Raw genomic sequence first — 14,057 nt, forward strand, 5'->3', positions numbered from 1 at the left:
CCTTTCGCTTTCGAAAGCGGCCCTTTTGGCCGCCCGTACGGGTTTTTCCCTATTTTTTGGTGCCCATTGTCATCATCGCGAATTTTGACTTTGCTGGCATGATTTTTCCGCCCATGTCATCGAAGCCTCCCAGCGGCTTCAAAAAGTGCACCCAGTGCAGCTGGGTTATCTCGCTCACTGATAGGCACGTTTCGTGCCTTCAGTGTCTGGGGGCTGGGCATCGTCCTCAGGCCGGCAATCTCTGTCTTCTGTTGAAGAAGAAGAAGAGAACTCAGGTAGCGAGATTGGCCCAGTGGAACTGTTTGTTCAGGGCCTTGCCCGGTATATCGACGTCTACAGTATCGAGGTCATCGGCCGGTGCATCGACGTCTGCGGTACCGAGGTCATCAACCGGTGCTTCAACGTCTACGGTACCGGGATCATCGTTGGTACTGATGTCGTCGGAGGGTGCCTCTTCTTCCGGAGTGCAGGTGAGGGCTGTCCATTCCCCTGCTGGTGGCGGTGAGCCCTTGAGTAGGTCTCCGCCTACCTCGAGGGCTCCTGCGGTACAGCCCCCCCCCCCCCCCCCCGGGATCAACCTTCTAAGGACCCGGCCCCGAGAGAGTCATTTGGATTCGACGTCCTCCTCTTCGGTACCGGGAGGTTCCGGTGACATGCTTCGTGTGAACTCAAAGAAGCATCGGCACCAGTCACCTTCCAGACGTAGTACCGAGAGCTCTGGGTCACCGAGGGAATCGGCACCCTCTAAGCATCAACGCCAGGAGGACCGCTCACCCTCCATCCAGGAGGTGTCGATGCGCTCTACCCTGGACAGCCCGGTACCGCGTCCCGGACAGATTCTGAACTCGTCGTCTTTGCCTGACTCCCTGCCTTCCTCGACAGCCGCTCTGAACGAGAGCCTCCGGGCCATTCTTCTAGGGATCCTGGAGGAGCTGTTGCGCCCTTCTCCGGTACCGGGGTGCTTGCACCGCCGGTGCCGTTGAGTGAGGCGACGGATGGCCCCTTGCCCGTGGTGAGGTCTCCAATACCGGTACCGCTTGCAGTACCTGCATCGGCTGCCTCCCAGGCGACTCCCTGACGACTCCCCGACGACATCGATGGAGGGAGCTTCATCGCCTCCGGTACGGGAGTCCTCTTCTCGACGTTCTCACCGTGCCTATGTTTCCACGGAGTCGAGGCAGGCACGGCTTCGGACCGAGGTTCATGAACTCGTGTCTGATACCGATGGTGAGGCCTCATGGGATGCAGAGGAAGACATCAGATATTTCTCTGACGAGGAGTCTGATGGTCTTCCTTCTGACCCCACTCCCTCTCCTGAAAGAGAGCTTTCTCCTCCCGAGAGCCTATCTTTCGCGGCCTTTGTCCGGGAAATGTCTACGGCCATTCCCTTCCCTGTGGTTACGGAGGATAAACCAAGGGCCAAAATGTTTGAGCTTTTGGATTATCCTTCGCCACCTAAGGAATCGTCCACAGTACCCATGCATCATGTCTTCAAGAAGACGTTGCTGGCAAACTGGGTGAAGCCGCTAACTAATCCCCACGTTCCCAAGAAGATCGAGTCCCAGTATCGGATCCATGGGGATCCAGAGTTGATGTGGACTCAGTTGCCGCACGACTCTGGAGTGGTGGATCTGGCCCTTAAGAAGGTCATGAGTTCTAGGGAGTATGCTTTGGCGCCCCCGGGCAGAGACTCTAAAACCTTGGATTCTTTTGGGAGGAAGGCCTACCATTCTTCAATGCTCATCTCCAAAATCCAATCCTACCAGCTCTACACGAGCATTCATATGTGGAATAATGTGCGGCAGTTGGCAGACTTGGTGGATAACCTCCCTTCTGAGCAAGCCAAGCCTTTTCAGCAGGTGGTCAGGCAGCTGAAGGCGTGTCGTAAATTCCTGGCCAGGGGTGTTTACGATACTTTTGATGTCGCGTCCAGGGCCGCTGCTCAAGGTGTGGTGATGCACAGACTCTCATGGCTGCGTGCCTCCGACCTGGAGAATAGACTTCAGCAGCGGATTGCGGATTCTCCTTGCCAGGGGGATAATATTTTTGGAGAAAAGGTCGAACAGGTGGTAGAGCAGCTCCACCAGCGGGACACCGCTTTCGACAGATTCTCCTACCGGACGCCTTCAGCTTCTACCTCAACTGGTAGACGTTTTTATGGATGAAGGAGGACTGTTCCCTATTCGAGTAAGCGTAGGTACAATCCTCCCTCTCGCCAGCCTGCTGCCCAAGCAAAACCCCAGCGCGCTCGTTCCCGTTAACAGCGTGCGACCCAGCAGGCCCCTGTGGCTCCCCAGCAAAAGCCAGGGACGGGCTTTTGACTGGCTCCAGCAGAGCATAGCCGAAATCAAAGTGTCCGTGCCGGACGATCTACCGGTCGGGGGGAGGTTAAACTTTTTTCACCAAAGGTGGCCTCTCGTAACCTCCGACCAGTGGGCTCTTCAAATAGTCCGGTTAGGATACTCCCTCAATTTGATCAAAAAGCCTCCAAATTGCCCACCGTGAGCTCAATCCTTCAGCTTCCAGCACAAGCAGGTACTTGCAGAGGAACTCTCCGCCCTTCTCAGCGCCAATGCAGTCGAGCCCGTGCCACCGGGGCAAGAAGGGCTAGGATTCTATTCCAGGTACTTCCTTGTGGAAAAGAAAACAGGGGGGATGCGTCCCATCCTAGACCTAAGGGCCCTGAACAAATATCTGGTCCGAGAAAAGTTCAGGATGCTTTCCCTGGGCACCCTTCTTCCCATGATTCAGGCGAACGATTGGCTATGCTCTCTGGACTTAAAGGATGCTTACACTCGCATCCCGATACTGCCAGCTCACAGACAGTATCTTCGATTCCGCTTGGGAACACGGCATTTTCAGTACTGTGTGCTACCCTTTGGTCTCGCCTCCGCGCCCAGGGTATTTACCAAATGCCTGGCTGTTGTAGCAGCATCTCTACGCAGACTGGGAGTGCACGTGTTCCCTTATCTCGACGATTGGCTGGTGAAGAACACCTCCGAGGCAGGAGCTCTAAAGTCCATGCGGATGACTATTTAACTCCTGGAGCTGCTAGGATTTGTGATAAATTATCCACAGTCCCACCTTCTTCCAGTTCAGAAACTCGAATTCATAGGAGCTCTGCTGAACTCTCAGACGGCTCGTGCCTACCTTCCGGAAGCGAGGGCCGACAATCTTCTCTCTCTCGTTTCCTGGGTACGGGTGTCTCAGCAGATCACAGCTCAGCAGATTTTGAGGTTGCTCAGCCATATGGCCTCCACAGTGCATGTGACTCCCATGGCTCGCCTTCACATGAGATCAGCTCAATGGACCCTAGCTTCCCAGTGGTACCAGGCTGCTGGGGACCTAGAGGATGTAGTCCGGCTGTCCACCAGTTTTCTTCAATCCTTGCATTGGTGGACAATTCGATTTAATCTGACTCTGGGACGTCCCTTCCAAATTCCTCAGCCACAAAAAGTGCTGACCACGGATGCGTCTCTCCTGGGATGGGGAGCTCATGTCGATGGGCTTCACACCCAAGGGGGTTGGTCCCTCTAGGAACAAGATCTACAGATCAATCTCCTGGAGTTGCGTGCGGTCTGGAACACTCTAAAGGCTTTCAAAGATCGGCTGTCCAATCAAATTATTCAAATCCAGACAGACAATCAGGTTGCCATGTATTACATCAACAAGCAGGGGGGCACCGGATCTCGCCCTCTGTGTCAGGAGGCCGTCAGAATGTGGCTTTGGGCTTGCCGGTATGGCATGTTTCTTCAGGCCACATATCTGGCAGGTGTAAACAACAGTCTGGCCGACAGGTTGAGCAGGATTATGCAACCTCACGAGTGGTCGCTCAATTCCAGAGTAGGACGACAGATCTTCCAAGCGTGGGGCACCCCCTTGGTGGATCTTTTTGCTACTCGGGCCAATCACAAAGTCCCTCAGTTCTGTTCCAGACTTCAGGCCCACAGCAGATTAGCGTTGGATGCTTTTCTTCTGCATTGGGAAGAGGGCCTCCTGTATGCTTATCCTCCCATACCTTTTGTGGGGAAGACTTTGTTGAAACTCAAGCAAGATCGAGGCACCATGATTCTGATCGCTCCCTTTTGGCCGCGTCAGATCTGGTTCCCTCTCCTTCTGGAGTTGTCCTTCGAAGAACCGTGGAGATTGGAGTGTTTTCCGACCCTCATTACTCAGAACGAGGGGGCGCTTCTGCATCCCAACCTCCGGTCCCTGACTCTCACGGCCTAGATGTTGAGAGCGTAGATTTTGCCTCCTTGTGTCTCTCCAAGGGTGTCTCCCGTATCTTGCTTGCTTCCAAGAAAGATTCCACTAAGAGGAGTTACTTCTTTTATGGAGGAGGTTTGCCGTCTGGTGTGACAGCAAGGCCCTAGATCCTCGCTGGTGTCCTACACAGACCCTGCTTGAATACCTTCTACACTTGTCGGAGTCTGGTCTTAAAACCAACTCTGTAAGGGTTCATCATGGTGCTATTAGTGCATACCATTATCGTGTGGAAGGTAAGCCGATTTCTGGACAGCCTTTAGTTGTTCGCTTCATGAGAGGTTTGCTTTTGTCAAAGGCCCCATCAAACCTCCTACAGTGTCATGGGATCTCAATGTCGTTCTCACCCAGCTGATGAAACCTCCTTTTGAGCCTCTGAATTCCTGCTATCTGAAGTACTTGACCTGGAAGGTCATTTTCTTGGTGGCAGTTACTTCAGCTCGCAGAGTCAGTGAGCTTCAAGCCTTGGCAGCTCATGCTCCTTATACCAAATTTCATCATAACAGAGTAGTCCTCCGCACTCACCCTACGTTCTTGCTGAAGGTGGTGTCGGAGTTCCATCTGAACCAGTCAATTGTCTTGCCAACATTCTTTCCCGTCCGCATACCCGCCTTGCTGAACGTCAACTGCACACATTGGACTGCAAGCGAGCATTGGCCTTCTATCTGGAGCGGACACAGCCCCACAGACAGTCCACCCAAATGTTTGTTTCTTTTGATCCCAACAGAAGGGGAGTGGCTGTCGGGAAACGCACCATCTCAAATTGGCTAGCAGATTGCATCTCCTTCGCTTACGCCCAAACTGGGCTGACTCTTGAGGGTCATGTCACGGCTCATAGTGTCAGAGCCATGGCAGCATCGGTGACCCATTTGAAGTCAGCCACTATCGAAGAGATTTGCAAGGCTGCGACGTAGTCATCTGTCCACACATTCACATCGCATTACTGCCTTCAGGAGGATACCTGACGCGTCAGTCGGTTCGGGCAGTCAGTGCTTCAGAATCTGTTCGGGGTTTAGAATCCAACTCCACCCCCCTAGACCCATTTTTATTCTGTTCCAGGCTGCACTCTCAGTTAGTTGGTTTAGTTTAGATCAATCTCAGTTATGTCCTCACCGTTGCGAGGCCCAATTGACCAATGTTTATTGTATTGAGTGAACCTGGGGGCTAGGGATACCCCATCAGCGAGAACAAGCAGCCTGCTTGTCCTCGGAGAAAGCGAAAGCTACATACCTGTAGAAGGTATTCTCCGAGGACAGCAGGCTGATTGTTCTCACCAACCCGCCGACCTCCCCTTTGGAGTTGTGTCTTCCCTTGTCTTTGTCTTTGCTATGTACTGGACTGACAAACACGAGCGCGTTCAGGCGGGAAGACGGTCACGCATGCATAGTATGCGTGCGCGCGCGCGCGGGCTAGCAAACACTCTTGCTAGTGAAGATCTCTGATTCAAGGGGCTGCCGTGGATGTCACCCATCAGTGAGAACAATCAGCCTGCTGTCCTTGGAGAACACCTTCTACAGGTATGTAGCTTTTGCTTTATGTAAACTCCCTGTTCTTGTGCCAGCTTTATTGGCCAAGAAATAGGCAATGGAAAATAAATCGGAGACCTACCTGTATGAAATAAGATTACCTAAAAATAAACCAAATGAATATTTTATCAAAAGGATGACTTCACAATCAGAATTCCTAAAGGGAAAGCAGAACCTTTGTAAATAGCTATTATGAATCAAAATATTTTTTCTTTTTCCACCTTGGGTCCCATTTACTGAGCTACGCCATGTAGATGCCTGTAATAATCCTATGGACATCTACACGGTTACTGCGTGCTAATTTTTAGCACACACTAAAAACGCTAGCACACCTTAGTAAGCATGGCCTCTTATATGTTTAATAAACATTAAGGCACGATCCCATTTTCTATAGTACTCCATTCACAAAGAATTTATACAGGCAAATGGTTTAATCATTTTATAACCTTAGTATAATAATTTTGTTGCCAAAGAGGTATCACTTTTAAGTAAAATAATATGTCTGTAAAAATGTTTCTATTACTATACCACATTAAATAAGTGCAAAATTCTGTTTTATCTATTACTTTCCTAAAACTAATCAAACTGGTTAAACAGATTGCTGCTAGCTAAATAGCTGAACACTCAGAAACTCAAAGAAAGAATTGAAGTTCATCTCCAAAGTCTTTCAGAAAGTTTAAAGAAGATATTTATGTGCCCTCCTGACACCAGCTATGTTTCATTTTCTTGTTTGCATTGAGGGATTTTTTTCCTCTTATATTGCCAAACTTTAAATACATTTCCTAAAAGAACAATCACATAAATGTATCTTAAAATGCAATTTATGAAAAGCAGTAGCACTACCTCTACTTTATAAAGTAATGCTGAAAGAAATATTAGCCTGCTTCTCAAAATCTTTTATGGTGAGTATGTAGTGTTTGTTTTTTGGATCAGTAGATATTTGTGTTATATGTGCTAACTTGAAGCTTTTATCTCATTTTCTATTTGTATAGTCAACCCTGGGGGTTGGGCACCAGCCTCAGTATTAAGAGCCGTGGCAAAAAGAGAGTATCCCAAATTCCTTAAGCGTTTTACATCATATGTCCAAGAGAAGACGTCTGGAAAATCTATTCTTTTCTAGCATTGTCAGGTATGTCAATCTTACAAAACTTCGTCATTGAGAGTTTTTTTGTTAAGGATTCTGCTAACTGGATCATTTAGAGTACAGTACCATCTGGCTCAGCAAGACCCCAGTAGTCATGCTAGGCAGTATTCTTGATGCCACTTTCCAGGTTATCTTCTACTGATTCTTCCTCTATGTATATGTTGGTGGGTTGTTGTTTCCTGCAGTGCAGCTGAAGACTATCTGCATAGATCTTGTAATGCCAATTTGTCTGGCAGAGGAGGACTATGTTATAGCTTGAAAATGTCTGAGGTCTGACCACAGCTACTTTTATCCTTTGATTTTCTACAATAATGAGAATACAAGAAGACCATGGGCTCAACCTTTGGGCCTTACGTAGTAGATGAGGTGGGTAGACTGAGTTATGAGCTTTCTGTTCTCAAAGAAAAGACCACCTGGGATACAGGAAGGAGCCATATGTCCAATTATATACATGTTTTTGTTTGCAGAGCTGTTTTTTATAATTCCCTCATACAGAATAAATCAGAAAGCAATAAAGGAGGTTATCTCTGTCTAGATTATATAGAACTGGTAAATGTCATTACTCCCAGTCCAGTATGCCTGCTCTGCAAAGAGGGCAGGTTCTAGAGAGTGAGGAGACACCCTTGGATGTCAGAGCAGAATGGTGAATAGGAGAGAATGAGACACAAGAGCTAAGAGAGGGAAGACATAATTTAGGTTCATCTATTTTGACTTGGCTCAATGAGCATTTCAAGATAAATTATGATTTTCAAAAAAAAATCTTCAGGTTCAAAGGCCCTCCATGATGGAGAGGAAGACAGTAGGACTCTTAGTTTATGTTCTCCACAGTTCTTGGCAACCTGGGCCCCATCAAAAGAGGAATCTGTAGCATCTTCAAAGGCGCTTCCCTCCAGCTCAGGAGAGGATGAAAGTAGAAAGCCTCTAATTCATAAATTAGAGATAGGACTATTAACTGGGAAGGTGGATAAGTCTTGGATTTAGAAGCAAAAGGTTATGAAAAGGAAAGGAGAGTAGGTGTCGTTTTGGGATGGCCTTCCAAATTCAAAATGTCTGTAAGTTCATTCAAATATCAATGGATCATTCCAAAATGTTTCCAAACTAATCTAGCAGTGGCACTTAGCTTTGATATGGTGCTGTCCACTTTACACTACCAGAACACACAGTTGTTCCCATAGAAGCCACATTGGGAATAGGAATTGAGAATAAAAATGAGAATATAGTGCCTCAGGTAGATAAGAACCACAAGTATTACCACAATAAATGAATCTGTAGTTTAAAATTCTTTATTAAAATACTCAACATGGCCATATTTGGCCCTCAGGGTGCATTGGGGTAATAACATCACAAGCTAAAATCAAACATAAAACATTAATGAGACTCAAAATCAAACAATATACTTAAATTCATAAAACATTAATAAATGATTCATCGTCATAATGTTTGCATTTCAACAGCATAGAAATCAGTGTGTAAATTGGAGTATTCACTTTGATTTTTTTTAAGCTGATTGGCTCACCAACTGTTGACTTCCCTGATTTTGTTTTTGCTTGATTGAACCCAAGTTTGAGTATGTTAACAGTATCAAATTTAATTTAAATTATTTATGTGTGTGAGAGAAAGAGAGAATGAGAATGAATTTTGGGTTTTTTTGATTTGTGTACATGTATATTTGTTATTTCTATAGCATAATGCAGATTTATTTAGTATACACGTATTAGAAAGTAAGTGATACAAGCAAAGGGGTATCTATTGGTCTTTTGATTTTTGCTCTGTTGCAATCAACTTTAATATAAATATGTGAATATCAGTTTGTTGTATTAACTTATTTTGATTTTTTTTTTAGAATTCTGACTGTATATATGAATTTGTGCCTTTAATGTTATGTAATGGAATAATAATAATAATATATATATTTATATGTGTGTGTATACATATATACAAGTGCACTCTGGTTAAGTGCACAGCCTCAGGACAGAAGTTTAACTTGCATATAACCAGAGTGTGCACATAACCAAAGTGACCCTTTCTAAACTATCTGTTATCACACATTTTACTAAGTATATAGCGTAGCACCATCAATAGGACAGTAGTGGGGGAATCTAATATAATAATTTGTACTATCAATGTTCCATGGCTGGCTGGCTATCTGGGTTCATAACATCCTGACATCAGCAAGCCTCTAGCATTCCCTTCCCGCTCACTGTCCCTCCCTTGCATAAAGATGAAATGATGTCAGAGGGCGGAACAGTGAGAGGGAAGTGAACGCTGGAGGCGAGCTGACGTCAGGATGTTACGAACACAAGCAAGACAAGTGAAGGCAACGGAACACTGGACATGGAGGGCAGGGGAGAGGAGAATAAACATAGATGGGTGGAGAGGAGAGAATCGCGGGACACGGATGGGAGGGCAGGGCAGAGGAGAATCGCCGGACATGGAGGGGATGGGAGGGGAGAATTGCGGGACAGGGAAGGGAGGGCAGAGCAGAGGATAATTGCTGGACATGACATGGAGGGGAGGCCAGGGCAGAGGAGAATCAATGGACATGGGATGGGAGGAGAGGAGAGAATTGCGGGACAAGGATGGGAAGGCAGGGTAGAGGAGAATTGCTGGACATGGAGGGGATGGGAGGAGAGGAGAGAATCACGGGACACTGAGGAGAGGGCAGGGTAGAGGACAATTGCTGGACATGGAGGGGAGGCCAGAATCGCGGGACACGGAGGGGAGGGCAGGGCAGAGGAGAATCGCTGGATATGGAGGGGAGGGCAGGGCAGAGGAGAATCACTGGACATGGAGGGGACGCCAGAATCGCGGGACACCAAGAGGAGGGCAGTGGAGAGGAGAATCTCTGGACATGGAGGGGAGGGCAGGGCAGAGGGGAATCGCTGGACGTGGAGGGGAGGCAAGAATCGCGGGAAACAGAGGGGGCGGCAGGGCAGAGGAGGATCGCTGGAAATGGAGGGGAGGCCAGAATCACAGGATACCGAGGGGACGGCAGGGCACAGGAAAATCGCTTCACATGGAGGGGAGGTCAAAATCGCGGGATACTGAAGGGATGGGAGGTGAGGGAAGAATCGCTGGACATGCAGGGCAGGGCAGGGGAGAGAGGAGAAATCGCTTCGACGAGAGCCTTAAAAACATAATCACCATTACAAGATAGCCTTGTTAGCGCCCGTTTCATTTTTTTGAGAAACGGTCTTTTTTACTAGTTCTATATATGGCACCGAATGTTAGGCACTACTTCACTGAAAATTCAACATGGAAAGCATTCTAACAGAGGTGCCAAATTGGGGCAGAAAAGGCAGATCTGTTCAAAAACACACTTAAGCACCCATTTATAGAACAGCGCCTAAATGTTTCCACGTGGGTCTGCAAAGGGGGGCGTGGTCATGAAGGGGGCATTTCTATAAAATGCATGCAGTGTGGACCGTCCAACATTGGCATGGCATAGTCAAATACACCCAAACCCACTGTGAATCTTGTACATGCACACTGCGAAATCACTGTGCTCTTGTGAATGTGAAATCACTTATGTTTAATATGAAGGTGAGAGGAAAAACCTCATACTACTGTGGCTTGACTCGGTTAACTCAACCGGACAAATTACTTATCAGAAAAATGTTCAAAGCACACAGTTAAAAAGTAATCATTGGTAAAAAAAAAAAAAAAAAAACTCTCAATGTTAAACCTTCTAATTAGTGTGTGAAACAAAGAAAAACACTTCTGTGCTGCTCTGTTTCTGCTGGCAAGTCAGTCTCTCATGCAGTGAGGTCCCGACAGACCCGTTTCGCATAGGCTTTTTCAAGAGCCTTCACTGTGAATAAACCTGGAACAGCAAAAACAGCACGTCTGATGCGAGGGTAGATAGAAACAACAACCCCCCCCCCCCCCCCCCACACACACACACACACATCTTGCAGAACACTTCAGGTGAGTATGCAATTTTGAAAACTCCTGTACCTTGAGAGCTGTGTTCTTATCGCGAGGCAGCCAGATTGGTGGGTTGTTTAAAGAACACTGTGACATTATGATGTTCCATAGGGACGTTCTGACTCGAGATTGGCAGTCTTCAGGCAGGCGCAGCTTTAAATTGGATAAGTGCCATTTTGCAGTTCTACAGGTAAGTATCTTCGCTTTACGCGCTATTCTGTAAAGGGCGCCAATCCCAGAACTCCCTTTATAGAATACCGTTCATTATGGCAACACTAGTAAAAAAAGGCCCGTTTCTGACACAAATGAAACGGGCGCTAGCAAGGTTTTCCTCGAAGTGTGTATGTTTGCGAGAGTGTGTGTGAGAGTGACTGTGTGAGAGAGAGAGAGAGAGAGAGAGTGAATCTGTGAGTGTGTGTGTGTGTGTGACAGACAGAGTGAGACTGGTTGCGAGAGTGTGTGTGAGAGAGAGTGTGTGTACCTGGGGCCCCTCCCTCCCACCGAGTTCCAGTGTCCCCCCCGTCCTCTCTCCGAGTTCCAGGGTTGTCCCCCCGTTTTTGTTTTTTAGTTTAAATAGAAGAGAGTATTCCTAGTCTGAGCTGCTGCTCAGTGTGTGACTGCAGTCGGCAAGCATGCTTGAACTCTGCCAGTACTGGAAACATACCTTGGCATTCCGGCTCTGCCTGCAGAACCTGCTGCTGCACTTTGCTCTCTCACCCTCTCCCCTCCATCCTCATCATCAGCAGGCCCAGCTCATTAGCTTGGCCCGGGGCCAGACTCTCCGTTTAACCAATCAGCAAACAGGAGCAGCTGCGGCTGCTTTACGGCTCCCACAGTGGGATGCTAGCAGAGTGAGTCTTACACTGTCACTGATACTCTGAGTTCGGGGCTGTTGCTGGTCTGAGAAACAGATCTCTCTAGGGCTCTGCATTCCATGCAGCAGGTAAGCCTTGACGTCTCTCTGTAACCCCTTCGATCTCATGTCAAAGTTTTGTTCTGGTCGTGTAGCTGACGTAACCGCCACAAAATCTGCGAAAAATTAGCTTGTGGGGAAATGGCTCAGAGCTTCTCAGCGACATGTGACCAGAGTCCCGGAACTTTTAGGAGAGAGAATGAAGGGGGGAAGCATGTCATTTTGGTGTAGTAGGCATCGTACTGTTTCCTGATATTTAGTAGTGGCGATTCCTTCAGAGCAGCACAGTTGAAATCGCTTCCCAGATTTTGATTTAGAGTAGATTGATAACTGCTAATGCGCTTCCCCCGATGAAAGGATGAGGCAGGGTTCTCTGTAATACCTGAGATTTAGATGCCACAGGCAGTCCTCCCTCTCCTCTCCCACTCCCCTGTAAGTCACCACTTTGTGGAAGGATGACCGTGATTGTGGCGGGGCCATATGTGGAGGGGTGGTTGGATTGTAGCTGGGACGTTTGTAGTCTGTGCTCACTGTGGGTTTTGTCAGTTGAAGCCATCTCTCTCTGGCCATGTGTCCGCCCTCGACGTCATAACGTTTGACGTGAGGGCGGGGCTAGGAGACATGGGCTGAGAGATGGCTTCGGTTGGGCACGTCCTCTGCATTTTTTTTTTGTTAGGCTGTCTGCATCGATTCGTTGGAAGGGGAGGAGTAGGGAAACACGCAGAGCGTGTTTCCCTCCCCGTTCGTTCATTTACGTTGTTTTGTAATTGTTCCGCCCTCAACGTCATCACGTGTGACACGAGGGCGGGGCATGGAGACATGGTGAGTGTTGAGGCTTCACCACCATGAAGTTAAGAACCGGTGTCTGAGTTGCTGCAGTGACGTCAGTGTCTTCAGAACGTTGAGGGTGAGTTTTATTATAGTAGATTTACTGGATCCAACTCAGCTAATTACACATAAATGTAGTCAAGTCATTGAAGTTCCATTTAATAATTAATAGAACAGTAATGGCAGCGACACACCAATGAAAGAACAGCAGTTGGGCTGGGCAGTTGAATGAACTGACTGCACATAAACGAGGTGCCAGTCAAATACAGTCATTTCTCCGAGGACAAGCAGGCTGCTTGTTCTCACTGATGGGTGACGTCCACGGCAGCCCCTCCAATCGGAACTTCACTAGCACAGGCCTTTGCTAGTCCTCGCGCGCACCGCGCATGCGCGGCCGTCTTCCCGCCCGAACCGGCTCGTGTTCATCAGTCTTCTTTAGTCCGCGCTCGGTACGGTCGTGTTTGCGCCGTTCGCGCCCCTTAAGTTGACCCTCACGCGTCTTTTGACTTTTCGCTTTTGAAAAAAAAAAAAAAAAGGGATTTCTGAGAAGGGCCTTTCGGTCTTTTTCCCTTTCCCGTATTTCTAGTTTTTGGCCCCATTAAGTTTTCTTTCGTTTTCGGGGTAGGCCCTTTTGAGGCCTCGGGTCGAGTTTTTTTCTCCCCCTCTTTTTGGTGCCTTACCGCAATTACGAGTTTTGATTTCGCCGGCGTGATTTTTCCGCCCATGTCATCGAAGTCTCCCAGCAGCTTCAAGAAGTGCACCCAGTGCACCCGGGTAATCTCGCTCACTGATAGGCACGCGTCGTGTCTTCAGTGTCTGGGGGCTGGGCACCGCCCGCAGGCCTGTAGTCTTTGCGCCCTTTTACAGAAAAAGACTCAGGTAGCGAGATTGGCCCAGTGGAACGTTTCGTTCTTGGGCTGTTTGTCTGCATCGGCACCGGGAGTCAACAACGTCAAGACCTCCGCCCTCGGCCGCGACTGTATCGATTGCATCAAGGCATCGACCCTCTGCATCGTCGGGGCCGAGACATCGGAAGGCTGCGTCGGCGTCGGTGGTACCGGGACCTCCACTAGTGCTGATGTCGGACGGTGGTGCTTTGACTGGAGTGCAGGTGAGGGCTGTCCATTCCCCTGCTGGTGGCGGTGAGCCTTCGGGTGGGTCTCCCCCTACCCTGAGGGCTCCTGCGGTACAGCCCCCCCGAGACCGACCTTATTCGGCCTCGGCCCCGAGGAAGCGACGGCTGGATTCTACGTCCTCCTCGTCGGTACTGGGAAGCTCCGGTGACATGCTTCGTTTGAAAAAGTCAAAGAAGCATCAACACCGGTCTCCTTCCCGCGTCGGTACCGAGAGCTCTGGGTCTCCGAGGGAGTCGGCACCCAGTAGGCATCGGCACCGGGAGGACCGCTCACCCTCTGTTCAGGAGGTGTCGATGCGCTCCACCTTGGACAGCCCGGAA

At 48.6% G+C, this 14,057-nt stretch overlaps 1 protein-coding gene across 1 annotated transcript in view; it reads left to right on the plus strand.

Moving 5' to 3' along the window:
• Positions 1-14,057, plus strand: part of CERT1 (ceramide transporter 1) — a 540,904-nt gene that overhangs the window by 496,176 nt on the left and 30,671 nt on the right. Inside the window, 1 exon segment of the mRNA XM_030193269.1 lies at positions 6,782-6,918. Coding sequence (XP_030049129.1) covers positions 6,782-6,909 — 128 coding nt within the window. The 3' untranslated portion in view covers positions 6,910-6,918.

This window comes from Microcaecilia unicolor, chromosome 2 (assembly GCF_901765095.1).
Source record: "Microcaecilia unicolor chromosome 2, aMicUni1.1, whole genome shotgun sequence".
Taxonomy (NCBI): domain Eukaryota; kingdom Metazoa; phylum Chordata; class Amphibia; order Gymnophiona; family Siphonopidae; genus Microcaecilia; species Microcaecilia unicolor.